This window comes from Lontra canadensis, unplaced genomic scaffold (genome assembly GCF_010015895.1).
Source record: "Lontra canadensis isolate GAN:19392208 unplaced genomic scaffold, GSC_riverotter_1.0 scaffold56, whole genome shotgun sequence".
Lineage (NCBI taxonomy): Eukaryota > Metazoa > Chordata > Mammalia > Carnivora > Mustelidae > Lontra > Lontra canadensis.
This window is the reverse complement of record NW_022631050.1, coordinates 8,421,490-8,447,512: the sequence shown is the minus strand read 5'-3', so window position 1 is coordinate 8,447,512 and position 26,023 is coordinate 8,421,490. Positions and strand designations below refer to the sequence as shown.

Below are 26,023 nucleotides of genomic sequence, written 5' to 3'. Positions count from 1 at the left end.
CCCAGGTGTCCCGGAAACTTAAGATTTTCAAATGCATTAACCCAGATGACCCTATTTCAAGTCTCAGCTTTTTCCAATGAGGACTTTGACCTTGGTGTCACAAGCTTTGTTAAAAGAGAAATGAATAAACATGTAAAATTAACAATATCATGTTGAGCTTATACCAAACAAAATTTATAGTCACTCATTTGGAGAAGACCCAGATCACCCTTATGGGCTAGGGAAAAGGTCTGCAGCAGAGATAACATTTTAAAAAGGTCAGATTTCAGTAAGATTTAAGAAAAATTCAGAACTGATGTAAGACATAGGTAAAGATAAAAAGGGAGTCTTCCAATTTGCCTGGAGCTCACAGGGCATGTGTCATGGTGAGGTTAAACATTATTATCAATCTTTTCATTTTTATTGAGCGTCTGCACCACCGGATTTCTGGGCAGAGTTCTGAGATGAGAAAAAGACCAGTAGCTGTATTGCCCGGGTGCTCCCTCTCACCAATGGCCCATCAGTAATACAGGCATAAGCCAAATGCGTTCAAAAGGGCAAAGACGGCGCCGTCAGACGTCTCTCCCTTTAAAGCACAGTTTGCCACGCAACGACGACCCCGGAGGCAGAGGACAGGATTATCATCAGGGTTGCCCTCTCCTGGCGAGGGACCCACTCCACCTTCCCTATTCCCAGTCTTTCTTTGGGGTGAAGGAGGTTGTTAGCCGAACTGTGTCGCCGAAGAAAATCTGGAAGACGCCCCAGGGCTACCAATGAAGTTCGCCCTCCGGGGACAGCGGGACCGCAAGAGGAGCACGCTTCTCCCGCCCCTCACGTAGGGAGACAGCCGCAGGCCCTTCCCCGCCCACGTTCGCTGAGCACGCCGGGTCCGTCGTCCCCGCGGCTCCTCCGCGTCGGTCACGTTCAGAGCTCCCTTGTCCCGCGGCCTCCAGTCGGAGGGATGCACGAGAACAGCTGGAACTTTATTTACCCTTCCTAAGTCATTCTCGCTCCAGTCTAGGCGTCCCTAAAGCCCGTCTCACCTGTGCACAGAACACGGAGCTCGAGCCAGCGGCTCCGCGCCCCGGAAGCGCGCCCGACGGGCCGGAAGTGACGCGCTCCGTGCTCGCGTATTCCCGCCCTGCTCTTCGCCCGCTTCTCGGTGGCGGGAACCGGGGCGACCGTGCTCACGGCGGCGAATTTAAGTGTCACCCGGTGTGGCGGCTCGGGGCTTCCTAGGCCCGAGAGTCTCACACTTGGGAACGGAGCTAAGACTTGGCGACCACCCCACCCTTTCTCTGTCCCTGAAGCTCTGGGGACGAGCCGGCGGCGTCCAATCTCGGGAGACGAGAGGCTGAAAGGCCCAGGCAGTGCCCGGGAGTACGGGGAGCTGGCGATAACAGGTGATCAGCCGGAGGAATTGTGAGGGTAGCCTTCGCTATCCTCAGCTCCTGCGCCCTCGATGCCCCTGCGGTGTCTCCCCCACTCCGCACTCGTTCGCGAAAATGGTAGCTCTGTGCAGCATGTTTCAGAGCCCTGTTTTGGGCGGTAGTACTCTTAAGTAATTACTGCGTCCTGTGGCAGCGATGGGTGATCCAACAACGTTAAAAAGCTTGGCTGTTTACAGCTGTTAGCCATTCATTTATTGAGTATCCAAATCCAAGCACGAAAGTGCGTGTGCCTAGGGGTGTGCTTCTTCTGTGTGTGTGTGTGTGTGTGTGTGTGTGTGTGTGTGTGTTTTAAATAAAGTGGAGTCTAATTGACATACAAATAAGTTTCAGGTGTACAACAGTTATTAGACGTTTGTGAAATTATTTAGTATATACCCTATGCTGTACATTATATTCTGTGACTGACTTATTTTATAACTGGAAGTTTGTACTTCTTCACTCCTTTCCTCCTTTTTGCCCCGTCGCTTCTGACAAGCACCAGTTTGTTCTATGTATCTATGAGTCTGGGTTTTTGTCCGCTTTGTTTTTTAGATTACACGTGTAAGTGAAACCATGCAGTGTTTGTCCTTCTGACTTGTCTATTTCATTAGTATAATACCTGCAAAGTCCATCCATGTTGCCACAAATGGCAAGATTTCATTTTTTTTATGGCTTTACATGTGTGTATCACATCGTTATCCATTCATCCATTGATGAACACTTCGATTGTCTCCATAACTTGCCTTTTGTAGTGTTGCATTGAACATAGGAGTGCATATGTCTTTTTGAATTAATGATTTTAGGTTTGGTTTTGTTCTTTTTTCTGGGTAGATACCCAGTAGTGGAACTGCTGGATCATATGGTAACTCTTTTTAGTATTTTGATGAAACTCCATATTGAGGAAATTGTTTATCATAGTGTCTGCACCAATTTACATCCCCACCAACAGTGCATGAGGGCTTTCACAATTCTTTTATTTAACTTTTGTTGATTTAATCTTTTATTAGATGTCTTACTGAATGGGCCCTACCTCCTTTTACAGCGAGGGAAGCTGAGTCTTATAAATGGTAATTCAGTCACCAGATGATATGGAACATCTGTTGTGTACCAGTTACTGCTCGTGCCACTGGGGAGAGGCAGTGAAAAAAATAGAATTGCCACAGATGCCGGGGATTTTCAGGCAAGCTCATGATACTATTCTGTCCCTAAAACAGCCTTCTGCTGCCTGGAAGAAAGTTTACATGAGTGTTTTTTGTTTTGTTTTGTTTAGTTAGTTTTTTGTTTGTTTTTGTTTGTTTTATTTGGCAGAGAAGGAGACAGCTAGAGAGGGAACACAAGCAGGGGGAGTGGGACAGGCAAGGAGCCAGATGCAGGGCTTAGATCCTGGAACCCTGAGATCATGTCCTGAGCTGAAGGCAGACGCTTAAGGACTGAGCCACCCAGACGCCCCTGCATGAGTGTTAATAGTAGTTATCTTTTGGGTGAGATTTTGTATGCCTTTTTAAAACAACTCATACTTGTTCTCTTTGTTTTGAATTCTTCCAATGAGCATGTTACTAACAAAAGAGCTGTTTTCATTTTAACAGAACAATCCCCAGCCCAACCTTCCCCCCCAGAACATGTTCTGAAGGCAGTCATTGGCTCTATCAGTAAAACAGGCCCTTGAGTGGAGCTCTTGGTCCAGAAAAAGAAATGGAAGTTCTCATTTGTGGTCCCAGCACTCCTCATTGCTTAGTCCATTCCAGGGTCTGAGCTAGAGGTAGGTCCATGACTGGAATGGAAGAGACTGTAGAAGCCCACGGACAGTTTGGTCACTAATGACATCATATTTGTCAAAAAGTGTGGAACTCTTAAAAAATTTCAGTCATAAGATTTATCTTTGATCTGTAACTCTCACAATAAATAGATTCTAGGTTCCTTAAGCACTTTGGCCTCTTTAATTGTCCCTGTAGCTCTCAGCACAAAACATTTAGAGGATGCTAGGTCATGAGGTGATGACCTTTATTTGGTAAGTAATTGTTGGAATATTTTGCACAAGGTTAAGTGTGCTAGATGTGCTTTCTTGAATGATTTCAAAAGAACTTTTCCTTTTCTGTCTTGATTCTGGTCAGGGTGAAGTAACCATGCAGGCTTTTCTAAAAGTCACATCTGTTAGCACTAAACCAGCACTGAGGGATCGAGGAGTAGCTGCCACAGTTGGAAGCAGTGGAGAGAACAAGAAAACCAAACCTGTCCCATGGGTGGAAAAATAGTAAGAATGCTTGTATTTTTCTTGACATAGTTAATAAATTACTTCTCTAACCAGTTTTAGTCACTTTTTTTGTTGCTGTTACTTAAGAGGAGGATGATTTACTTTGTTTAGATGTCCTTGGAAATCACCCCAAAATGTTAAGTCCTAAAACCTTGTAACTAAAAGTACCATCAAATGATCTAGCTAAATTATTTTAAAGATGAACAAAGGTCTTTCCTATAACTCAGGCTTTACGGATTAAGATATAGCAAGAGAAAGCAGAATTTAGAATGTGGCCATAAGCTCTTGGTCAGGAGTTCAATGTAAGTCCAAATAATCTGTTACCTCTTTCATTATAGACGAGTGGAAATTGTTGAGTTTTGCTTATATATTTCTGGCAAAAACACTTGAAGAGGCTAATTAAATTTCAGTCAGCTAAGTGATAATATGACAAGTAGTTGTAACCCCTGGTGTTGCCTCAATTATTATCAGAAGTTCGTGGCTTATGTACAGGTCAAATAAGACCCTCATTCATGTGTTTTGTTTGGCACCAAAAATGATTTTTAAAATACGAAATTTCACATAAAAATCTAGATTTTTAATTAAAAAAATAAATTATACAAAGGGAAAAAAAGTCTAGATTTTTCAGCTTCTCAAGAGATTAGTCAGAACCAGATGCAGGTTCTCACTTGACAACAGTTAGATGGATCTGAGCTTCTCATTCTGGAAAGGTCATATGTTCCTCAGTTTACCATAGTTCCTTCTGTTTTCTCTTGCCTTATACTCTGCCTTCCTTTACTCTTGTTTTCTCCCTGGCCCCTGCAGGTATTTGAATCTGAAACCCTAGTTTATAACTTACACTGGTTTCCCTAGAAAACATTATCTGACCTAAAATTCCTACCTAGCATTGACTTGATTGATTAAAATGTATAAATCAAAGAAGAGCTTCTGGCTAGCTAAGTAAGCACAATACCTATCTTAGGATTAGGAGTGGAAATTTGTTCCAGCTTCTCTTAAAATCACCAGTTTAATGTTGTAAGATGAAAAATGTATGTTATTATTCTTCATCTTGGTTAAACTTGTTACTTAGTTAGCCCTCAATCAAGTCACTAGGTAGGCATTTTTTGTGCAGTTAGGTGATGGATGAAATTGGTATTAATCAATTAACTGTATTAATCAAAATAGTTGCCTATCCTGAGGTTATTAAATGGTTCTTCCTTTTCAGCTTAAGTGCATGATCTTGTCAAAATACAGTACTTTCTAGGCAAGTGTTCACTTTAAATTTTTCACCAGTTGACATCTGTGGTGCAATAAAATCTTTTTGCTTAATTTTTGTAAGTATTATAGATGCAAATTGCATTTATAAAGGGAAAAATGACTTCACTACTTCAGTATGTATTACCTTAAGGTAAATATAAATGGTGTTTCCACCTGCTTCCAGTTATGAAAGTTTCTCATTTTATTACCAATATATGAGAATTATCTTGATGTTTTAGTAAAAGGAACACTTAAGACATTTCTGTGGCTACTATAATATGCTAAATAATCTCTGGGCTTTTTTCCAGTCGCCCAAAATGTGTGGATGAAGTTGCTTTCCAGGAGGAAGTGGTTGCAGTGCTGAAAAAGTCTTTAGAAGGAGCTGATGTGAGTAGCAGATGATGTTTCATGTCATTGGGAGATTTAAGTTTTAATTTACTCATTCTTTTCCTTCCTTTGATAATCAAATGCCTGCCCCCTCTTAAGTACTAGCTGTATATACAGTAGGCCTTTGATAACTATTTGTACAATGATAATGAGTTCAACAATTATTTACTGAAGAATTATTTACTTAGGGCATTGTTATGTAGTACTTAAGTAGAGACCATTGAACAAGACATACAGGGTTTCTTTTCTCATGAACTTTGATTTTTGGTGGGGAGAAGCAGAATACATGTGGAAGCCCAATAAATAAGAAAATAATAGATAATAATATGTGCTATAAAGAAGAGTCAGATTCTTTGAAAGTATAATTGCTCACCTAATGTTAGGATTTGGTTTGAACTACAATACAAAAAAAACGAGTATTTAATTCTGGTTATAGCATTGTGTCTTCTGCTGTCCAAATGTGGCATAAAAAAAACTCTTGAATGACTTGCATTGTAGAAGAGTTAGAGACGAGATAACCCTATCAGAAGAATTAGCAGCTTAAAATTGTATATGATGAATTGCTTTAAGAGCTCAATGAAAGAAGGGGAAAAGTTGAGATAAAAGTAAGGTGTGGTTTTTGCTTTATTCCCAAGGAAGATTTGCTTCCTTCCTTTCAACCTGGCTACTTTGAATTAGAGGTTCTTTGGGCTTTTGCTGCCATTATTCACTTCCTGGAATTACACTATAATAGTACATATTTTGAAAGAAGTTATATTTATTAAACTATTTAAAATCCTTTTTTGGGGTGCCTGGGCGGCTCAGTCCGTTAAATGGCTGCCTTCAGCTCAGGTCATGATCCCAGTGTCCTGGGATTGAGCCCTGCTTCGGGCTCTCTGCTCAGTGGAGAGCCTGCTTCTCCCTCTCTCTTCCTGCCACTCTGCCTACTTGTGCGCGCTCTTTCTCTCTCTCTGTCAAATAAATAAAAATCTTATAAAAAAATAAAATCTTTTTTGGGGGGGCTCCTGGGTGGCTCGGTCAGTTAGGCAGCTGCCTTCAGCTCAGGTCATGATCCAAGGGTCCTGGGATTGAGCCCTGAATCGGACTCCCTGCTCAGCAGAGAGCCTGCTTCTCTCTCTCCTTCTGCCTGCCTCTCTGCCTACTTGTGATCTCTCTCTCTCTCTGTCAAATAAATAAATAAATCTTTAAAAAAAAATAAAATATTTTTCTTCTCCAATTTTTGTTTTGATTTGATCCAAATATCTTTACATTTTAATTTTATAATATACAATTTAATTGTATAGTAATAATTACACAGATTACAGGACAAGATGTATTTTAATTGGTAGTATTCTGAACCCTTGAGGCAAATGTAGTGGGATTATGACCCTGTTCTTGACTATACCATCTATCTTACAAGGCCGAATTAAGAACTTTCTCTTTTAAAACACTTTCTTAATATTTTATGTTTCTTTTCAGACCTAGTTTTGTAAAACTTAAAGATGAACTAATTTTTTAAACTCTACAGAGTACAGAAAAATAATTTATTCTTTCATTTCCTTTAGTGTATGAGCTGCTGAAGTGAGCACTCTTTCATTTACATTAAAAGATTTTAAGGTAGAATTACAATACATAATTTTCAGAAATCAATTTTAAGAACTAGTATTCCACATACAGTTCTTGAGTGTACCATATATATCACTGTTATATAATGTGAGCTTTAATAATTTTACCATGTTTTAAAGAATTTAAGTTACCATATGTGATAGTTATATGGATGAATTATTACAAATATTGAGGTATGCATGAATCAAAATAATAGTTAAAGATGAGGAAGCCTAGGAATTTTTTTTAATATAATTGGCATACCCAAACTGACTAGCCCAAAGCTACCAGAAGGAAGAAATAATAAAGATTAGAATGGAAATAAGTGAAATAGAGACTAAGAAGAAACAATAGAAAAGATCAGTGAAACCAAGAGCTGCTTCTTTGAGGGGCTCCTAGATGGCTCAGTCTGTTAAGCGTCTGCCTTCAGTTCAGATCATGATCCTAGGATCAAGCCCCACATCAGACTTCTGGCTCAGCAGGGAGCCTGCTTCTCCTTCTCCCAGTCTCCCTGCTCATCCTCTCTCTCGCTCTCTTTCTCTCTCTCTCTCTCAAATAAATAAAATCTTAAAACAAAACCTAGATGGTTCTTTGAAAAGATGAACAAAATTGATAGACCTTTAAAACCAGATTCATCAAGAAAAAGAGAGGACTCAAAATGAAGGAAGAGAAATAGCAAATGACACCACAGAAATACAAAGAATTATAAGAGAATATTATGGAAAAGTATATACCAACAAACTGGACAACCTAGAAGAAATGGATAAATTTCTAGAAACATACAATCTTCCAAAACTGAATCAGGAAGAAATAGAAAATTTGAATAGACTGATTATTAGTAATAAAATTGAATCAATAATCAAAAACTCCCAGCAGCCAAAAGCCAAGGACCAGGCGGCTTCACAGGTGAACTCAACTAAATATTTAAAGAAGAGTTAATACCTATTCTTCTCAAGCTATTCCAAAAAATAGAAGAGGAAGGAAAACTTCCAAATTTGTTCCATGAGGCCAACGTTACCCCAATACCAAAACCAGTCAAAAAGCTTAGGAGGTTCTTTGGTGTTTAAGTAGTGAAACGCCTAGCCTGTATCTTAAGCTGTATGCTATGTAATAGCATAATGTAATAGTCTTCAATTAATATATTTATCTGTATATTGGTTTATTTATTGGGCACATGTTGAGTACTACACAAGATGCTGAGAATACAATTGCGAATAGAACAAATAAGGTTCTTGACCTTAAGCTTACCATCTAGCGAGGCAGACAGGTATTTTATAATTAAACCAAAACACTAAATAAAGAATAATAATTGCAAATTAATGTATATAAATAATTGCAAGTTGAATTAAGTGCAACAAAGACTCACAAGAGAGTAACAGAGGAGTTCCACGTTAGACTGGGGGGTCAGGGAAGGCTTCTGACTTGTAATGCAATAGAAGCTGGGGAAGCAGAAAAAAAGCAGTCAGACCCTAGCTCCTGGGGGACAGTATAGGCCGCAAAGTGCTTAGCTGGAGTTCATTGTACATCGGAGCCTGGAAGGGTGAGCAGATCATGGATGTCCATAAGGACAGGTTGGTTTTTGTTTGTCTGGTTTGGTTTTTCTGGGTGGAGTGTGAAAGCAGTGAATAGTCTTAAGTAGCAAGCAGGGTGGCATCTAATTTGGGTGAGGAGTGGATGGGAAGCTCGGGGGTGAGGCGAGAATGGAACCAAGTAAACTGCCGCCTAGTGTCCCACGCGCAGTGTTGCTTTATGTGAGAGGACATACTGGGGAGTACGGTTTTATGACAGAGCTCAGTAGAATTTGGTACATTCATCAGTCTGTACCACAGATTAGTTGCCTGCTTGATAGGAGCCAAGCTAGTGAGATTTGAGGTAGAAAAGAAGGTAATTAGTGATTTACTCTCACCCTTTCTTCCTGTAATTAATTCTCCCTGATAGATGTGGGCTTCCCTACAGGGTATATAATCATGGAATAGAGTTCTGCCAGGCACTTAGTAAACTCTTTTTTTTTTTCCCCCTACTCGTGGAACATCAGCTCATCCAGAGCCCTGAGAAGTCTGTTTCATTCCTTTTCCCTCTGTATTAGCCAAGCTGAAGTTCTCCTTTGGTCTGTTTCTCCCTTGAAGCAATGGACATCTTTATAGAATAGAAAATCTTGCCCAATCCTGTGCAGATGGGTGGTATAGGGAACAGATAGAAGCGTGAGATTCCCTTCAGAAAAAAAGGGGTTTCGAGGTGCCTGGCTGGCTTAGTCGGTGGAGCTTTGCACTCATGATCTCAGGGTTGTGAGTTCAAGCCCCACGATGGGTGTAGAGATTACTTAAAAATGAAGCCTTTTAAAAGAAGAAAGACAGGTTTCTAATTTGTACTGAAAACTTCACCTAGGTATATTGGGTATAGGACAGTCATAAATATTGCTTCAGCTTAAGATGTTAGACAGACATTTTTGGGGGGAAAGTATAGTATTATGTGAAAAAGCAGGATTCACAACTGCTAATAGTGTGATACGGGTTATATTAAGAAATATTTGTAATCAGATATGTGCCCTATTAGAGGAGTTGTTGCACTGTTCCATAGAGATTTTCAGTCATCACTTTCATCTGTTTGTACCAGAATACAATTTTTAAAAAATAAAACTTAACTTCTACAGCTCCCTAATCTCTTGTTTTATGGGCCACCTGGAACTGGAAAAACATCCACTATTTTGGCAGCAGCTAGAGAGCTTTTTGGGTAAGTTGAAATCTCTCTTTTTTTAAAAGACTTGACACCAAAAATCTCTGCTTCTTTAACTTCTTTAACTAAACTTCTTTAACTAAAAGTTTGTATTTGGTTTCTCTGTAAGGTGATTATTTCTGTATTTTTTATTAATTTAGTGGGACCATTTCCAGTTCCTCCCCTCCAGTAAATAAGCTTGCTTACATCTTTTGTAATCTTCATTCTAGACCTTATTCAAATGTTTGAATGTACTACAACATAGGAAGCCTCATGATTTTTTTCATCACTTTAACTTTTTCAGTTTGATTTCGGACCCCAAAGGCCCTGTCTTTAGTCATGCCAATACTTTCATCACTCTCTGAATGGCTATGTTCACATTTGTATCTTTGTGTGATAGGATCTGCTGTGTCTCATGCTAATGACCCCACACCACTCCTTCTAGAGTTCTTTTCTTGCTCTGGCCTCTCCAGGCTCTGCCTCAAGTGCCTAGGCCAGCTCCTTGCCCTCAAGTATCTTGAGTGTTAGCAGAGTATGTAGTGGTTGATGCAGAATTCCAGGTACTCTGTGAGCCACTTTCTTAGATTCTTCTTCCAGGATTGACTGTCTTGCCTTACCAATGTAGAGGAGACTTTCATATATATGTGTGTATGTATGTATGTATGTATGTGCATATTTGTATGATATATATCGGCCCAGATATATATCAGCCCAGGTATTATATCTCTAAAACATGCACCAATAGCAAAGTCTATCTTGATCACTTCTTGGCCTTTTGACTAAGATCAAATGTACCAAAGACTATCTTGAATTTATCCAGAACTTTGGTATCAGGCATATGGTCAAAGGATACATCTGAAATCTTACATGTGAAAATAATCAGATGCCTCTGAAACCACCAAATATTTGCAGATGATTAGTTCTATTGAAATGTAAAGAAAGAAAAAAAGGGGAAAGTGCTGTGAACCTAATACTTTATTTTTTTGACAGCAATTTTTATTTCTCAAGGAAATTATAAAAGAGCTTTTTTGATTATTCCACAGCTCAGAAACAACCTGAATCCGTTTTAGTAAAGTAGTCATAATGAAACCCAAGTAGTTTGTTAATAGTTCTTTGAGAGAAGGTCCGTCCAAATTAGATAATTATTAAAATACCCTGTTAAAAATAATGTTTGTCCTTATAGAACTAAATTTAATTATGAATTCCACATTTCATAGTATATGTTGTTTTTAAAATGGAGAATATATGCACAGAGCTTTATGATTGTGCCCATAAAAAAATGCTTAGGAGGATAGCATGGTGTTTAGGAAAACTAAAGACAAAACTAAGTCCCAACTCTTGTTTTTTTAACTAAAAAATAAATCTGTGTATAGTAAAGTAGAGGGAAGTTTTAAAAATGAAGACTTGACAGGGTATGCCAGTTATTTTAATTTTGATTTCTCAGCCTAATGGTGAGCTACTTTTAATAATTGTTTTTTAAAACTCACTTAAAAAAAAAAACCTGTTTATGTTTTAATCCAGTAATAGTCCTTATAGCAAGCTACCTAATGGAAACAATTGAAAATAGACTCTATTACAGCATTGTTTAAAATTGTACCATATTTAAAACTATTTAAAATATCTAACAATAGAGTGTTAAATTAAGTAAATGATGGTACAGTCATAGGATAGAATGTCATATTGTAACTAAAATGGTAACTACAGTGGTTCTGATAATGTGGCAAGATGTTCATGATATAATCTTAAGTGGAAAATTGATTTAAATTTTATGAATTCATGATGCCATCTACCTGTTTTTTAAACTTAATGGAAAAACACCCTGCATGTCTGTACAAAATAAAAAACACAAAAGTGATTGCATGCCTTCCGTCTAGTGTTTACTAGGTAGTTTTAAATTACTACAGAATGCAGTTGTTAAAATGTGGTTCAAATCTCAATTATTCATATGCTCTATTATTTTTCGTATTTGTTTCATTTTGACATAGGCCTGAACTTTTTCGGTTAAGAGTTCTTGAGTTAAATGCATCCGATGAACGCGGAATACAAGTAGTTAGAGAAAAAGTGAAGAATTTTGCTCAATTAACTGTGTCAGGAAGTCGTTCAGAGTAAGTAAACTCACTTTTCCTTCTTCATACCGTGTCATTGCATTTGCTTAAAATACATGCTTCTGCCAAATGTCCAACTTTTTTTTTTTTTTTTTAAGATTTTATTTATTTATTTGACAGAGATCACAAGTAGGTAGAGAAGCAGACAGAGAGAGGGGGGAAGCAGGCTCTCCACAGAGCAGAGAGCCTGATGTGGGGCTCAATCCCAGGACCCTGGGATCACGACCTGAGCCAAAGGCAGAGGCCTTAACCTACTGAGCCACCCAGGCACCCCTGTCCAACTCCTTTTTTATTTTGGAGCATATGGGTTTTTTAATTCTATTTTTTTAGTAATCTCTACAAGCAACATGGGACTCAAACTTACAACTCCAAGATTAAGAATTTCATGCTCTACTGAGCCAGCCAGGCACCCCTTTATCTAAATTATTAAAACTCAGAAATGACCTTTCCATTATAATACCTAATTTTAAATTGTTTAGGTGTCAAGGGTTTTGAACTTACGTTTTTGTCTAAGGAGTATTTATTAATCAGATTTGGTAGTTTGGTGGTACGCTGCTAGTAAAAAATCCTGATTTTTGTTACTGTGTTATAAAAAAAAGTTCTGTTAGATATCTTAAGCTTCAGTATATACTTCCTAATTAGGGTGACCGTGTAAGTTACTGTACTAACTGGGACACTTTTAGATTAAAAGAGGAAGTATTATTAATAATTTAAATAGGACTTCCCTGAGTTAAACAGGGATGTTCAGTCAGCTACTTATAATCCTTATGTGGCAAAGTTCTAAGATTAAATTTTCTGGAACCTGGCATATATTTAAATTTTTATTGGAGCACACTTTAGAATTTGTAGAAGGTGAATGACTGATTTTTGATTATCTACCTTGGATTGACAATGCATATATATCCTATATTTGATAAGGGACTTCCATCAAGAGTATATAAAGAACTCATCCATTTTAATAATCAAGAGAAAATCCAATTTAAAAGGCAAAGGAATTGAGTAGACATTATACCAAAGAAGATACAGTGGTCCCCCTTTAGCTATGATTTTAGTCAGTTTCCATGGGTTCAGTTGCCTACACTCAGCTGAAGGCCAGAGCAAATGATTCACCTTCTGACATAATCATCAGGTCATTAATAGTAGACTAACATCACTGTGTCATACCTCACTTTGTCTCATCACATAGGCATTTTACCATCTCACATCACAAGAAGGGGGGGTGGGGGAGTATAGTCCAATAAGATATTCTGAGAGACCGCAGTTGCATAACTTTTATTATACTATATTGTTAAAATTGTTCTGTTTCATTATTATTGTTAATCTCTTACTGTGCCTGATTTATAAACTGAACATTTTCATAGGTATGTGTGTAGAGGAAAAACATGGCCTATATATTTATATACTGTTCGATACCATCCAGGGCTTCAGGCATCTGCTGGGGTCTTGGAACCCATTTCCTGTGGAATGTGTTCTATACAAAAGGCTCATAAAGCTCCATTAGCCATGGAGTAATGCAAATCAAAACCATGATGAGATACGACTTTGTGCATACTAGGATGGCTCTTAGCAAAAAGACAACATCCTGGCAAGAATGTAGAAAAATTGGAACCCTTATACTTCGCTGGTTGGATGTAAAATGGTACAGACATTTTGAAAATAGTTTGGCAGGTCCTCTAAAAGTTAAACATAGCCTAGGTGTATACCCACAAGAAATGAAACCATAGGTCTACTCAAAACATGTTAAAAAATGTTCATTGCAGTGTTAGTCATAGTAGTCAAAACATGTAAACCACCCAACTATCCATCAACCTATGAATGAGTGAATGAAATGTGGTATATCGCTTTGCCATATTATTTAGCAATGAAAAGGAATGAAGTAATGATATACTACCACATAGATGACCCTTGAAAGCATGCTAAGTGAAAGAAGCCAATCACAAAATTCAACTTATTAATCCATTTATATGCAGTGTGCAGAACAGGCAGATCTGTGGAAACATAATGTAGAGATCCATGATTGCCTACAGCTGGGAGAACTGGAAGGCGTGATGGGCATGGGGTTTCTTTTTGGGACAATGAGAGTGTTCTAAAATTAGATTTTGGTGATGTTATATGAATTGTAACTCTTGTTTCTCTGAATCAGTGGGAAGCCATGTCCTCCTTTTAAGATTGTGATTCTGGATGAGGCAGATTCTATGACCTCAGCTGCTCAGGCAGCTTTACGACGTACCATGGAGAAGGAGTCTAAAACCACGAGATTCTGTCTCATCTGTAACTATGTCAGTCGGTATGTATATTGCCTTAAAGATAGATGCTAGGCAGCCTTGTTTTGATAACCTTAATTAGGGAGAAGAAGAAATGGAAATAATGTTTCAAGACTATAGTAATTTCTCCTCCATGAATCTTGATTTGTTGAAAAATAGTTCATTGATAAAAATGGGGAAAATCTTCTTTAGACACTGACACTTTTTTCCTTAATATCTTACAGAATAATTGAACCTCTGACGTCTAGATGTTCTAAATTCCGATTCAAACCACTGTCAGATAAAATTCAACAGCAGCGATTACTAGACATTGCTGATAAAGAACATGTCAAAATTAGCAATGAGGTAATTACTAATTACTACAAATATTGTAATTATGATTCCTTTGATGAATTCATAATAGGTCCTGAAAATATCGCATGTGGTACTTTAATTTCTGATGACTTCAGGCAAAGTTAAGCTAAAAGGGCAACATTTGGAATGTCTAGGAATTATAGGTTAAGCCTTATTATCAGTATTTCAGAGAGCCAGAACTAGGGCATACTTCATACACATAATACAAATTTTCCAATAACAAATCTCTGCACAATGGTGAGATTTTAGTGTCCTAGCTACTGTTTCCTTAAGGAGTAAATTTGGTGATGAAATTTTGGTACAGAAAGAGGATATGTAGGCCTTATTCATTTTAACAGAATTTTACCATAATTTGAATTGTCTTTGCTTTTTGTATTCCAGAAAATAGGATTAGAAATATGGAACATTTGTCTTTGCAAATTTCTTTTGAAGGCAAGAGATCTCTAGCCTTCCACTGGACTGATGCTGTCTCCATGAATTCTGCCATCATAGGACTGATTAACATTCCTTTAAAACTGAAAATAATTCTCCCACTGGCTCTAGGCTAAAACTGTGTTTTTCCACTTTATTAAAGTCAAAAAGTCTAACTTGACCATCCATTGTAGGTTAAAAAACGCTTTTTTTTTTTTTCTTTTCAGGGAATAGCTTATCTTGTTAAAGTGTCAGAAGGAGATTTAAGAAAAGCCATTACATTTCTTCAAAGCGCTACCCGATTAACAGGTGGAAAGGAGATCACAGAGAAGGTGATTACAGACATTGCTGGGGTAAGAGCACAAGATACTCTAAAATTTTTGGTTGGGCTTGGGACTTTTAGAAAATTTTCAACTAACAAAATGTATTCAGAATGCTGATGTGCTGGTTTAATCAATTCAGGCAGCTTTAACAAAATACCGTAGGCTGAGTGGCTTATAAACAAATATCCCAGTTCTGGAGGCTGGGCAGTCTAAGATCAAGATACCTGTATTGAGTATCTGGTGAGGAATAACTTCTTAGTACATAGAGTCCTAGTTCAGACTCAACTGCATTCTTTCTGGGAGGACCTTTAAAGGGCACTAATCCCATTCATGGGGGTTCTGTTCTCCCGACCCAACCAACTTCCCAAAGTTCTCAGTAGGGATTTTTAACATGAATCTTGAGGGCATTTAGTTTATAGCATGTGCCAAGTACTATGCTAGAAACAGTGTAATAAGGAAATAACCTGGAAGAATTGCAACACTTCAGGAATATGGCAGTTGAGATTTAATGGAGATTCCTGTTCTTAGAAATCTGACCAAGGGTCATATATAAAGGGGCAGTATCCCATTTAGAGAAATCACTTATGTCAGGGTTCAGCTCTACTACTAGTAGGATCCCTCTTTCAAGACTTAGTTCCTCAGGTATTTTTCATACCATCATGAAATTGATAGCATTAGTCCCCTTTACCTTCTGGGTATTATGGACTTTCTAAAAGCAATCTCGTTAGTGGCATCTTTACTAGGAAAGGGGGCACTTCCCTTAATTCCCTTTTTAAGCTAGTAAACAGATGTTAGCCACTGCTAGGGAAGTTAGAACCACTTGGGTGCGAACCATCGGCCACAGTTTTTAGCTGCTCACCCACTGACCAGATTAGCTATTCTTGTTCCATCATGGTCCCAAACTTGAAACTCATCAGAAGCAAAGAAAATTCTGTATATATCACAGAGACATTAATTTCTTAAAACCAAAATGCATCACTATTACATGATAGTGACTAAAGATGGTCTGAATCAGAATGAAAAGGTTACAGCTACCTGGAGAGCTTATTTCACTCTTCCAAAGTTCTCATCCTTTGCCTTCCCAAACTTTAGGTAATACCAGCGGAGACAATTGATGGAATATTTGCTGCGTGTCAGAGTGGCTCATTTGACAAACTAGAAGCTGTGGTAAAAGTCAGTCACTTTACTGGTTAACTTTGGGAAAGGGAAAAAAAGTAAATGAGCATACCAAATTCAACTCTCTTGCAGGACTTAATTGATGAGGGTCATGCAGCAACTCAGCTTGTAAATCAATTTCACGATGTGGTGGTAGAAAATAACCTTTCTGATAAACAGAAATCCATTATCACAGAAAAACTTGCCGTAAGTAGACACTGCTGCACATTTCAGCAAAATGTGTTAAACACAACCCAAAGGGAGATTTTCCTAACTTTTTAATTTTCTTACAGGAAGTAGACAAATGCTTAGCAGATGGTGCTGATGAACATCTACAATTGATCAGCCTCTGTGCGACAGTGATGCAGCAGTTAACTCAGAATTGCTGAAGTGATCATTTTTGTAAGATTTGTTTTTAAAGTATGATCTGATAAAAATAAAATGACCAAAGCACCTTTAAAGTGAATATACAATTTATTTAACATTCAAACTTCATTAAGACATGTGCAATATGGCAATTTTACTGGGGGTTTAACCCTACCTAGGATATGATTGCTTGCTGGGGCTTAGCAACAGGGTCCAGTTCACACTTAGCACTAATTAAATACTTTATTGAATAAATACAATACCAAACAAAATGCATTCAAATGCTTTCTAAAAAAAAAATCAATTTTAAAGGCCTTTCTATTCAGGCTAATGACAAACACAATAAAGGCAGATATGCTAGTTTAACATAATTGGCTGATTTTATACAGCACTTATATCTTTTAGTCCACAAGTATATTATTAAATGATAGAGAACATCTAATACAACCATTTCTACAGAACTAGGAAATAAATTTCTAAGAAAGAAAGATTTTACAGACCCCATCTTTTATACCCAACCCCAACAGTCTAACTCTAAAGAGGATAAAGCCAATGCCTCTCCTCACAAGAGCTCACGACTAACGTCGCTTTGCTATCAAAATCTGTATTTCTGATCCGTTATGAGCATTGAGACAAGATTCAAATATTCCCAAAGAAAGAAGCACAATGCACGTTGTGATCGCCTATTCAGCAACAGCGAGCACTGCATTCAAAACTATCTCATCCCAGGAATTAAATAAGGTCAGCCACATTCATGGGCATTTCCTCCACTGTAGTATTGTAGAAAGTCTCAATGTCACGAAGAATCCTCTTGTCTTCTTCAGTAACAAAGTTTATAGCCACACCTTTCCTCCCAAATCGACCCCCTCTGCCAATTCTGTGTAAGAAAAAGAAATCAGAGCAGTTAGAATGTTACTCCTCACATAAGGATGAACTATTGAACATGATGATCCACTTGTTAACCATCAGCTGCGGTTTACTTAGTAAGGGTTATAGTTCGTGCTTCTAATTGGAGCGCACTAGCTGCTTATCAATATCTAGAGAAAAAAATCTTCCTTTGCAGTTAGTGCCAAAAGGATTCAAGGCTTGTCTGGCTGCAAAATGAGATTTTATCAGGTGTCTTGAGCATTACTTTTAAAGCAGATGACAGTATTGTGTTTGGGGTAGTGAAATTAAAGCCCATACCAAAGTGGGCCAGCCAAGAGCAGATGTCAGCCTGGGACAGATGTAAACACCAGGGATAAAACAAAAAGAACAGTTATGTAATCCATTTCGACGCACCTCTGGAACTGTAAACTGTAAATACAAATGCTGCAAGGTTAACTATTGTCTAAAACTTACTTTTTCCAGTGGGAAAACAAGTATTTGGTATGGTAACCCAAACTTATCACTGCTTTTTTGCTCAGTTTCACACGTTGTAACTCAAAATTACTCAAAACGTGTTTACCTCCAAAACAGCTTTCTACCTTCCTGATAGAAACCAGACAACACAAACCACCTAACATACATACAAAAATGCCTTGGCTGGAGCAACTTAAAAATATCAAATAATCATGACAAAAGAAAAACAAATATAAATACCGACTCGCTCTTTATTCAAACAGTGTGCTGTTTCGCTTATGATTCCACGTCCTAAATTACGTCAACGCCGTTTCTGAGCGCCATCTCGTCATCAACTGCTGCTATCGACTCCTGTATTTTTTAAAAAGTCTTTTTTTACATCATATAACAAAGTACAGTTCAATTTACTTAGGGATAAAGCCACTATAACTAAACCAGGGACTGCTCAAATTGCTACCAGACAACACCAAGAAAATCCCAACTACAGAGGAATCACCAAGAAAGCACATGGACACAAGAACTTCACTAAAAACTCAAAAGTAAGCTAAGAACAACAGATCTGAACAACCTGATCTGTATGTAGTTAAGTCCACAATTTGGGTAACATTTACGAGTGTTTTCCCACTGCAGATGACCAATCTTCCCAAATATCATTTTAGTTCTACCTTACCTAGTTAAGTCTTTTTGCTTCCCTGATACGAAGTTACCTTTCAAACAAATCAGTCCATAGAAAAACCACACATGAATTCATTTTACCAATATAGTAACAGCCAAAATGCCACCTACTCACCTGTGAATATAATTTTCACGATTGGTAGGTAGATCATAGTTTATAACCAATGACACTTGTTGCACATCAATCCCACGAGCCTGAAAAACAATGGTATGGTGTTCAAATTCTAATTTAAACTAGATAGCTATGTAATGTAGGCCACAAAATAGTAGTGAACTATATTTAGTGGTATAGCCCACTGTGGAGTGTGGTCTTGTCTTTACTCTACCAAAGAGCCCAAGCTGGTAAAGGTTATCAAAAAACCTTCCCCCCAAAACAAACTTTTGGTAGGCTGAAAAGAATAGTTAAGAGACTTACCAACAAATCAGTAGTGATCAAAACACGGCTTGACCCTGATCTGAATTCCCTCATGATAACATCTCTTTCCTTCTGGTCCATGTCACCATGCTGCAAATGAACAAACCTTAAATCAAGAATCACCAGCCAAATCAACTATTTGATTTTTACTGACATGTATGAGACCAAGCGTCCCTGGCTGCCACAGAGGTATAGCAGACAGGTATAGTTAAGAAACAACTTTATTTTGAGCAGGGGGAACGACAACACAGCACTTAACAGCTATATTGTAGTCTATATCCTGCTTTAATGAAAATACAATTATCACTAACCAGAACACCTCTTACCAGAGCAGAAACTGTGAAGTCCCTGGCATGCATTTTCTCAGTGAGCCAGTCCACCTTGCGCCTTGTATTGAGAAAAATAACAGCCTGAGTAATCGTCAGTGTCTCGTACAAGTCACAAAGAGTATCCAACTTCCATTCCTACAATTTTTCAAAGTTAACAGTTATTAAAATCTAGCTTCCAACCCATGTAAATTAGAAATTCATTCTGTTAGGCCTATCCCAAGACATATTGCACCAAATCTTAAGACTAAGGACACTGGACATTAAGAAAGAGGTCCACCCCAGTCTTTACAATCTAGTGCAGTTACTTTTCTTCTTGTGTGTACTCTGCTAGCATTATTACAAAAACTAAGGCAATCCTAGTTTCTGCAATTTTAGCACAGTGCTTATACAAGAAGGTTAAAAAATAAACTACATGTTAATGTTTAGTAATTAGGTAAATTACCTCTCTTTCAACATTAATGTAAAACTGTTTGATTCCTTCAAGGGTCAATTCTTCCTTTTTCACCAGAATTCGAATTGGATCTCTCATAAATTTTTTGGTCACTTCCAATACATCAGTTGGCATTGTGGCAGAAAGCAACACAACCTTAAAAAAAACAATGATTATATTGTCACACAAAGAGCAGATTTAAAATACACTGTTTGAGACCCAGTGTTTTTGCCTTGCTATAAAATCATGTAGTTATTATGCACCAACTGCTTTAAGCAGGGGGAGGAAAAATACATCAGGTGTACTGTATGTAACCTGCATTAAACCTAAGCCCCAACCTACTATAGGACAGAGTAAAATTAAAGCTCACCTGAATACTTGTATTTAATTTTTGGAAAATCTCATAGATTTGATCCTTAAACCCTCGGCTCAACATTTCATCTGCTTCATCCAAAACAAACATTTTGATCCACTTTGGAGCTGACAAAGAAAGCCATACATACTATCAGCTCTAGATGCGCAGGGACACTAAGTTTTCAACTTCTAGTAATACAAACAAGTTATACTCTCAACGAATACTTACAAAGGTATCTTCTGTTTAACATATCAAATACTCTCCCTGGTGTACCAACAACAATGTGTGGTGCTTCAGCCTGCAGTTTTTGCATTTCGTTCCGAACATTGGTTCCACCAATGCAGGCATGACAAGTTGCTCCCATATAGTCGCCAAGGGCCAAAATTACCTTTTGGATCTAAAAGCCAAAACCCTTAATTATTATCCAGGACAATTAGAGGCTGTGACTCAACTTCCAAAGCATAATGGCAAATATCTGGTCTGCAAATAGCTTCTATGCATGCATGATATTTAACTGCTTCCAAGCTTAAAATACAGACTGATCTAACTGCTTCATAATAAAATTCCCTTATCGTGTCTCTTCCTTGTGCCTTGTCAAACTTGAGATCCTGTTGCCCCAGATACCAGCTAGGTTAATTGATTTTAGTTAAATCATTTCCTACACTGCTTTTCATTGTGTAGGAAGGTAGGTGTAGGTAGTGGAACTCTGCAATTACATCTAAGACAACTTGTTGATACTTTAGTTTTTCCCGAAGTACTGGACCTGATGTCCTCTTGACCTTAAAACCTAGTTTTATTAGCAAGGTTTTACTTCAAAGCCAATATAGCAGTGAGCTTTGAAAACATAGCATGCAACAGATGCATCACAAACTACTGAGACAGTCAAATGATAACATGTCACTGCAGTTTTCATGTTGCACAACTGCATTCAAACTTAAAAATGGGAACAGATCTAGTCCACCCTGAAAAGCTTTGGTTTCTCAAATCTGTCACACAACCCTGCAAACCATACCTGCACACCCAGTTCCTATTTTTAACTTTCGACAAAAACTCCCTGCATGCATGGACATTGAAAAGGAGGGCTCCTACTGACAGGACCAATTTATACTAAGTTTTAAATTCTTCACAGTTGTGAAACCTGAAACCTATGCAACACGCAAGCAGTTTTTTTGAACTACACTATCAATACCTGTTGAGCCAGTTCTCTGGTGGGGGCCAATACTAGTGCTTGGGTCTCCTTGAACTCAATCTCCAACTGTTGCAGGATGGAAATAGCAAATGTGGCTGTCTTGCCAGTACCTGACTGAGCTTGAGCAATCACATCATACCCTAAAAAAAGTAGGATACATATTTACCGATCCCACATCAAACCGCCACTTCTAGTTCACACCATGTATTCCGTTTGGAACATTAATTATGCCCAAATAATCAAGTGATCAGCAATGAGTATTCTCTTCATTTCAGGTCAGTCCCGAAAGATGATTGCCATCATTTCACTTTAAGGAATACAAACAGGTGCTAGTCCCCCAGAAGTTATTTTCCCTTTTATGGTCCAGGTCTATGTAGAACAGTTAATTCATTCTTAAAAAGTACTGACTAGTTCTTTTACCTTTAATACAAGGAATAATAGCTCTCTGTTGAATGGCTGAAGGCTTCTCAAAACCATAAGCATAGATGCCCCGAAGAAGAGACTCCTTTAAATTCATATCGTCAAAGTTATCAACAATCTCATTCCAGTTGCTCTGCAAATTACATATAAAAAAGACTGAATAAATGGGATGAAGGAGCTCACCTTTCCAACGTTTCAAAATCAACACACATTCTTACCTCGATGACACCATCGGGGTCCATTCCCTCTGGGCCTCCATGTTCTCTGCTGACAAGAATACCGCAGTTAGAGAACATCCCTTTCCCCAGCCATCTCAATTAACTACACAGGAGGGGAGAGCCCTATTATAAGCCGGTCTCATCCGGCCACCCTCCCCTGCACGTGCACACCCCAAGGCAGTTAAGGAAGCTGGCGGCGCAGGGCACATCATGTTCCCTGCGCGCCCGCCCGGAAGGCCGGCAACGCGGGACGCCCAGGAAAGGCCCCACGGACGCCGGCCCTCCCCCACCCCAGGCCCGAGCGCCAGGAGCTCCCGTCTCGGCGGCAGACCTTCTCGCGAGAGCTCCACGCGCTGAGCTCCGCCCCTTACACTGCGCAAGCCGGGGTGATTGACGCGGGCCCAGGCCTGGCGAGAGCTATGCCAACGGTTCGCAGGGATCCCGTTGCCGGCGCGGTCCCTTCCGCCTTGGGGCCTTGGCGAGCGGGCGTCGCTGTCACCCTTCCCCCTTGCCCCACCTAAAGTCGAGCAATGAAACTCGCGCCTTCCGCCGCCAATAAAGCTTCGGGCCCCGTTACATTGTCGACTGCGGACTGCGCCACCGCTTTAACTAAACGTGCTCGGTACGGGAAGGGGAAAGGGCCAGGATTTCAAAGCGTCTTCGGGAGAAAAAAAAGACACCGTCCAATCACCCCGTTTTTCTACCCTAGTCTCCCCTCAATCCAGGCCCTACCCATCATGGAAGCTTCTCGAAGAGCAGAGGGGTGCTAAACGCCTATGAACCCAGCGCTCCCTGCCTTCACGCCGTCCACTACCATCTCCACCGCTGTCAGAGGACCTTCACCACAAATTAGCACCGCCGAGAAGGCGCCATACCTGTTATAATCCGCGGAGCCACCAGACATGATCCGAAGAACCACTCAGCGCCCGACTGGAAAGACAGCGGAACCGCGCCACCCGTTTTTTATAGGCTCGCGGCCGGAACCCGTTTTCTGCGGAGGAATTTTCTCGTCGCTCTTCGGACGTGCACCAAATTGTGATCCTGGGGTCCTTGCCTCAGAAAATAACCTAAACGACTGGGTGGGAAAATCCAAATTTGGTGATTTCTCGATCTTACAGGGCCGCTGGAAATCCCAGGGTCTTGGGGGAAGGTTGGGACTCTTTGCCTTGCGGCGGAAGAATATTGCAGCAAGTGGTGGCCAAACCGCGCTCCCCGCCCGCCCCGCGCCTACGGGGTTTCCGCGTCCCTGAAGCAGAGGCGGCCGGGGAACCGAGCGGGACCGGGAGGCGGAAGCCTGGGGCGGCTGCGTGTTGAGCGGCCGGCGTTTCCCCGCGAGCCCGTGGGGCCGAGCTTGCCGTCCGCTCCGGCGCTCGGGACCGCGGCGGAGATCCGGCCGCGCTCTGCACCGAGGAGAAGAAATGAGGCTGTTCCGCCGGCTCCCACCGCTGTTTAATTGGACGGCAAAGGGCTGCCTGCCCTTTAGCTGAGCGTTTAACATCTCTTCACATCTTAAAAGTGTCAAACTCCCTGCTAGGGAAAATGTCGGCCACCCAGCACGTCCCAGAAAATCCGGCGTACCGTAGTACATTGTGCCCAGCGAGGAAAAACCGTGCAGTGTAGTGTCCTTTGCAAATTGTCTCTGGAGTAACAATCTCTGTTCTCCCTATGCTGCCTCTGGTCCTTCCTCGTTCTCTTTTTAAAATAAAACTAATAATTTTTGCGTGTGGGGAATGCCCGATAAAATCATTGTAAACTTTTGCAAAGGGTTAACAGCTAAGGAGTGATTTCCCTTGTAACGCAGGAATTTAAATGGACGCTTCCGGCAGATAGCTCCATGCCCCTTTGGGACTTAGATAGTGATTCTGATCTATACTGCTCATTATTTTCCAAAAGGCTTTGAACTTTAATTGCTTAATACCTAATGCATGTTGGTTTAATGGAAATTGAGAGCAATACAACCCTTGCCGCTTAAATAAAATTAAACGATTCTTTAAGACCCAGAGGTTTTCAACGGTAGCCCTGACCCAGGCCTGGGTTAGGCCCAATGCATTTAGTCACTTAACTTGAAAACACTACCCACACTGCAAGATATTACCAGGGAAGCATTTTCTCATTAATTCAGACGGCCACCTAAGGGCTGCTAACTGGAAAAGTTGATATAATTTTCTGTATCTGTATATGATAGTTGATTCTAAATACATGTTTTTTCAAAAAATTATTATTGTGCCAGGAACTCTGACATAAACTGACACCAAGATGACAAAGTAGACATGGGTCTCAGTTTAGGGATACTGCTCCTTATCCATCTCCCTATAATAATGTTCAAATTCAGATATAACACCAGATATTTTCTGAGAATGGAGGTCAAAGATCTTTATTGTCTCATCTAAAACCTACTAAAACCCTCCTGGCGTCTGAGAAACCAAACGAAATACTAAATCAGAAAAATGACCAACCATTTAGTCTCACTGGAGTCTTTAGGGTGAAACCAATCAATCACAGGGTGAAATCAATCAACAATTAACACCTATTGTTGACTGTTTTCTTTAGCTTTGGCTGTGGAGGATTTCCAGACTCTCTTAAAAGGAAATAAACAAGGGCTAAATTCTTGTTTAGGTCACAGTTGCTGAAGGGGTTTCAAGGTTTAAAAAAAGCTTCCTGGGGTGCCTGGGTGGCTAAGTTGGTTAGACTGCCTTCCGCTCAGGTGGTGATCCCAGAGTCTTGGGATCAAGTCCCTCATCAGGCTCCCAGCTCCATAGGGAGTCTGCTTCTCTCTCTGACCTCCCCTCTCATGCTCTCTCACTCTGTCTCTCTCTCTCTCTCTCTCTTTCAAATAAATAAATAAAATAAAAAAAAAAAGCTTCCTAATCAAAAATCTAGTCAAAATCCAAACCCATTGCACCTGCAACCCTACAATGTATTTCCAACGAATGCTTTGTTTACCACATCTGTATCAGCTTACGAAACACCATTAGGTAATAGATGAGTTAAAGATCCAAAATGCATATATTAACAAAGTTTGCCATCAACAGAGAGCATATTTTTTTGTGGTTAAGATAAACTTTCTACTTTCCTTAGATCTAAAATTAGAGCCTTCTCAAAGTCCACTGCAACTACTTTTTAGCTAACCTGGATCATGCGAGGCCATTTCTACTCTTCAATAGCCACAACTGACAACTCTAAACCCAGCTACCAATCGTAAGCCATCGTTCACTAATGATGGAATTACTATGAATTTGTCAGTTCAAAAACTGTTAGAAACAGTAGGCTTTATGCTGATAGTGATGGCTTCTTCTGGAAAGTACCATGTATTCCTTCGAGGTTCTTACATTATTTCAAGTCCGTCAATTGATCTTAAGTTACAGGCGTTTAAAGCAGCGTCTTGATAAGCTATAGAGATGCAAACATTCGTTAAGGTATTTTTTTGGATCTTTAACTCATTTATTATTTATTAATGTCATTTATTGTTTAGTAAACACAATATAATACATGCTTGTCCCTACATCTGTCATTTAAGTGTTTAAGAATTGCCTTGAGCTGGATAGAATAGGATAGCTGGATAGCTACTCACCTCTATTATTCGGGTGCTGGAGGAAACAAGAGGCTAGCTTCTGCTGGAATGTAGGTGGTTCCCACTGATGCAGTGTGAAGGGCAGCACTCACGGACACATCCTTCACAGTAACTCTGAAAACCATTTGCATAGAGATAAGTAAAGATCCAGAGAGTTGAAGGAAATAGTGAAAATTGAGGAGGACCACAGAAAGGACTGTAGAAGCTGTATATAAGGACTGGATTTAAATCTGCTAACCCAATGTTCTTAAATTCTATTGTGTAGCCAAGATATGGAGGGTTGTTGTTTTTTGTTTTTTGTTTTTTAGCTCTACCTTCATAAAGACTAAAATAAAAATACAGTATTATACTTCAAATCGGTGCATCCAAAACTGTAGCATGAATAAATATCAATGGGAAGTTCTACTTGGAATGCCTGTAGAAGTGAGCTCTGCCCTCCGACCCAGATTCAGGGGATTGGATCTGAAGTGGGGCCCGCTTTTTGTTTTGAAAAACTCAAAAACCTAAGGAAGAGTTGCAAGAA

The 26,023-nt window shown here is 39.5% G+C and overlaps 2 protein-coding genes and 4 non-coding genes across 10 annotated transcripts; 1 reads left to right on the top strand and 5 right to left on the bottom strand.

Moving 5' to 3' along the window:
• Window positions 1–1,115: 1,115 nt before the first annotated feature.
• RFC4 (replication factor C subunit 4) lies at window positions 1,116–16,652 on the top strand. 2 transcript variants are annotated; one of them, XM_032875602.1, is made up of 11 exons: window positions 1,116–1,180; window positions 3,521–3,660; window positions 5,205–5,283; window positions 9,518–9,597; window positions 11,565–11,684; window positions 13,828–13,971; window positions 14,173–14,293; window positions 14,941–15,066; window positions 16,129–16,209; window positions 16,285–16,398; window positions 16,485–16,652. In XM_032875602.1, exons 2-11 carry the CDS (start codon window positions 3,533–3,535, stop codon window positions 16,578–16,580), a joined length of 1,089 nt encoding a protein of 362 aa, XP_032731493.1. In that variant the 5' UTR covers window positions 1,116–1,180; window positions 3,521–3,532; the 3' UTR covers window positions 16,581–16,652. The 2 variants fall into 2 exon arrangements, with proteins under 2 accessions (XP_032731493.1, XP_032731494.1); XM_032875603.1 differs by lacking the exon at window positions 1,116–1,180 and adding an exon at window positions 1,278–1,382.
• EIF4A2 (eukaryotic translation initiation factor 4A2) lies at window positions 16,647–22,933 on the bottom strand. Of its 4 annotated transcripts, none has more exons than XR_004384806.1 (12): window positions 22,805–22,910; window positions 21,930–21,978; window positions 21,712–21,844; window positions 21,292–21,431; window positions 20,331–20,499; window positions 20,118–20,227; window positions 19,760–19,903; window positions 19,315–19,452; window positions 18,989–19,078; window positions 18,689–18,768; window positions 18,139–18,249; window positions 16,647–17,434 (listed from the first exon to the last, which is right to left on the bottom strand). XR_004384806.1 is itself a non-coding variant. In XM_032875600.1 (11 exons), the coding sequence occupies exons 1-11, from the start codon at window positions 22,831–22,833 to the stop codon at window positions 17,290–17,292; spliced, it is 1,224 nt and encodes a 407-aa protein (XP_032731491.1). In that variant the 5' UTR covers window positions 22,834–22,933; the 3' UTR covers window positions 16,647–17,289. The 4 variants fall into 4 exon arrangements, 2 of the variants coding, with proteins under 2 accessions (XP_032731491.1, XP_032731490.1); XR_004384807.1 differs by having other exon boundaries at window positions 17,382–17,434; window positions 18,143–18,249; XM_032875600.1 differs by lacking the exon at window positions 18,139–18,249 and having other exon boundaries at window positions 21,930–21,975; window positions 22,805–22,933.
• On the bottom strand, window positions 18,822–18,961 carry LOC116878293. The gene has a single exon (XR_004384814.1). It is a non-coding gene; the product is annotated as a small nucleolar RNA SNORA4 (small nucleolar RNA).
• Window positions 19,143–19,274, bottom strand: LOC116878306. The gene has a single exon (XR_004384824.1). It is a non-coding gene; the product is annotated as a small nucleolar RNA SNORA63 (small nucleolar RNA).
• On the bottom strand, window positions 19,539–19,714 carry LOC116878299. Its single transcript, XR_004384819.1, has one exon. It is a non-coding gene; the product is annotated as a small nucleolar RNA SNORA81 (small nucleolar RNA).
• Window positions 21,533–21,601, bottom strand: LOC116878303. Its single transcript, XR_004384822.1, has one exon. It is a non-coding gene; the product is annotated as a small nucleolar RNA SNORD2 (small nucleolar RNA).
• Window positions 22,934–26,023: the final 3,090 nt, after the last annotated feature.

Excerpts from the sequence above, each read along its gene's own strand:
- RFC4 (XM_032875602.1), top strand. The coding sequence starts at position 3,533 with ATGCAGGCTTTTCTAAAAGTCACATCTGTTAGCACTAAACCAGCACTG. Across the intron at positions 14,294-14,940 it reads ATGTCAAAATTAGCAATGAG|GGAATAGCTTATCTTGTTAA; the intron begins GTAATTACTAAT and ends TTTTCTTTTCAG. Across the intron at positions 16,210-16,284 it reads AACTAGAAGCTGTGGTAAAA|GACTTAATTGATGAGGGTCA; the intron begins GTCAGTCACTTT and ends ACTCTCTTGCAG.
- EIF4A2 (XM_032875599.1), bottom strand. The coding sequence starts at position 22,833 with ATGTCTGGTGGCTCCGCGGATTATAACAG. Across the intron at positions 20,500-21,291 it reads CCAGAGAACTGGCTCAACAG|ATCCAAAAGGTAATTTTGGC; the intron begins GTATTGATAGTG and ends TTTGGCTTTTAG. Across the intron at positions 19,453-19,759 it reads ACATTAATGTTGAAAGAGAG|GAATGGAAGTTGGATACTCT; the intron begins GTAATTTACCTA and ends GAAAAATTGTAG.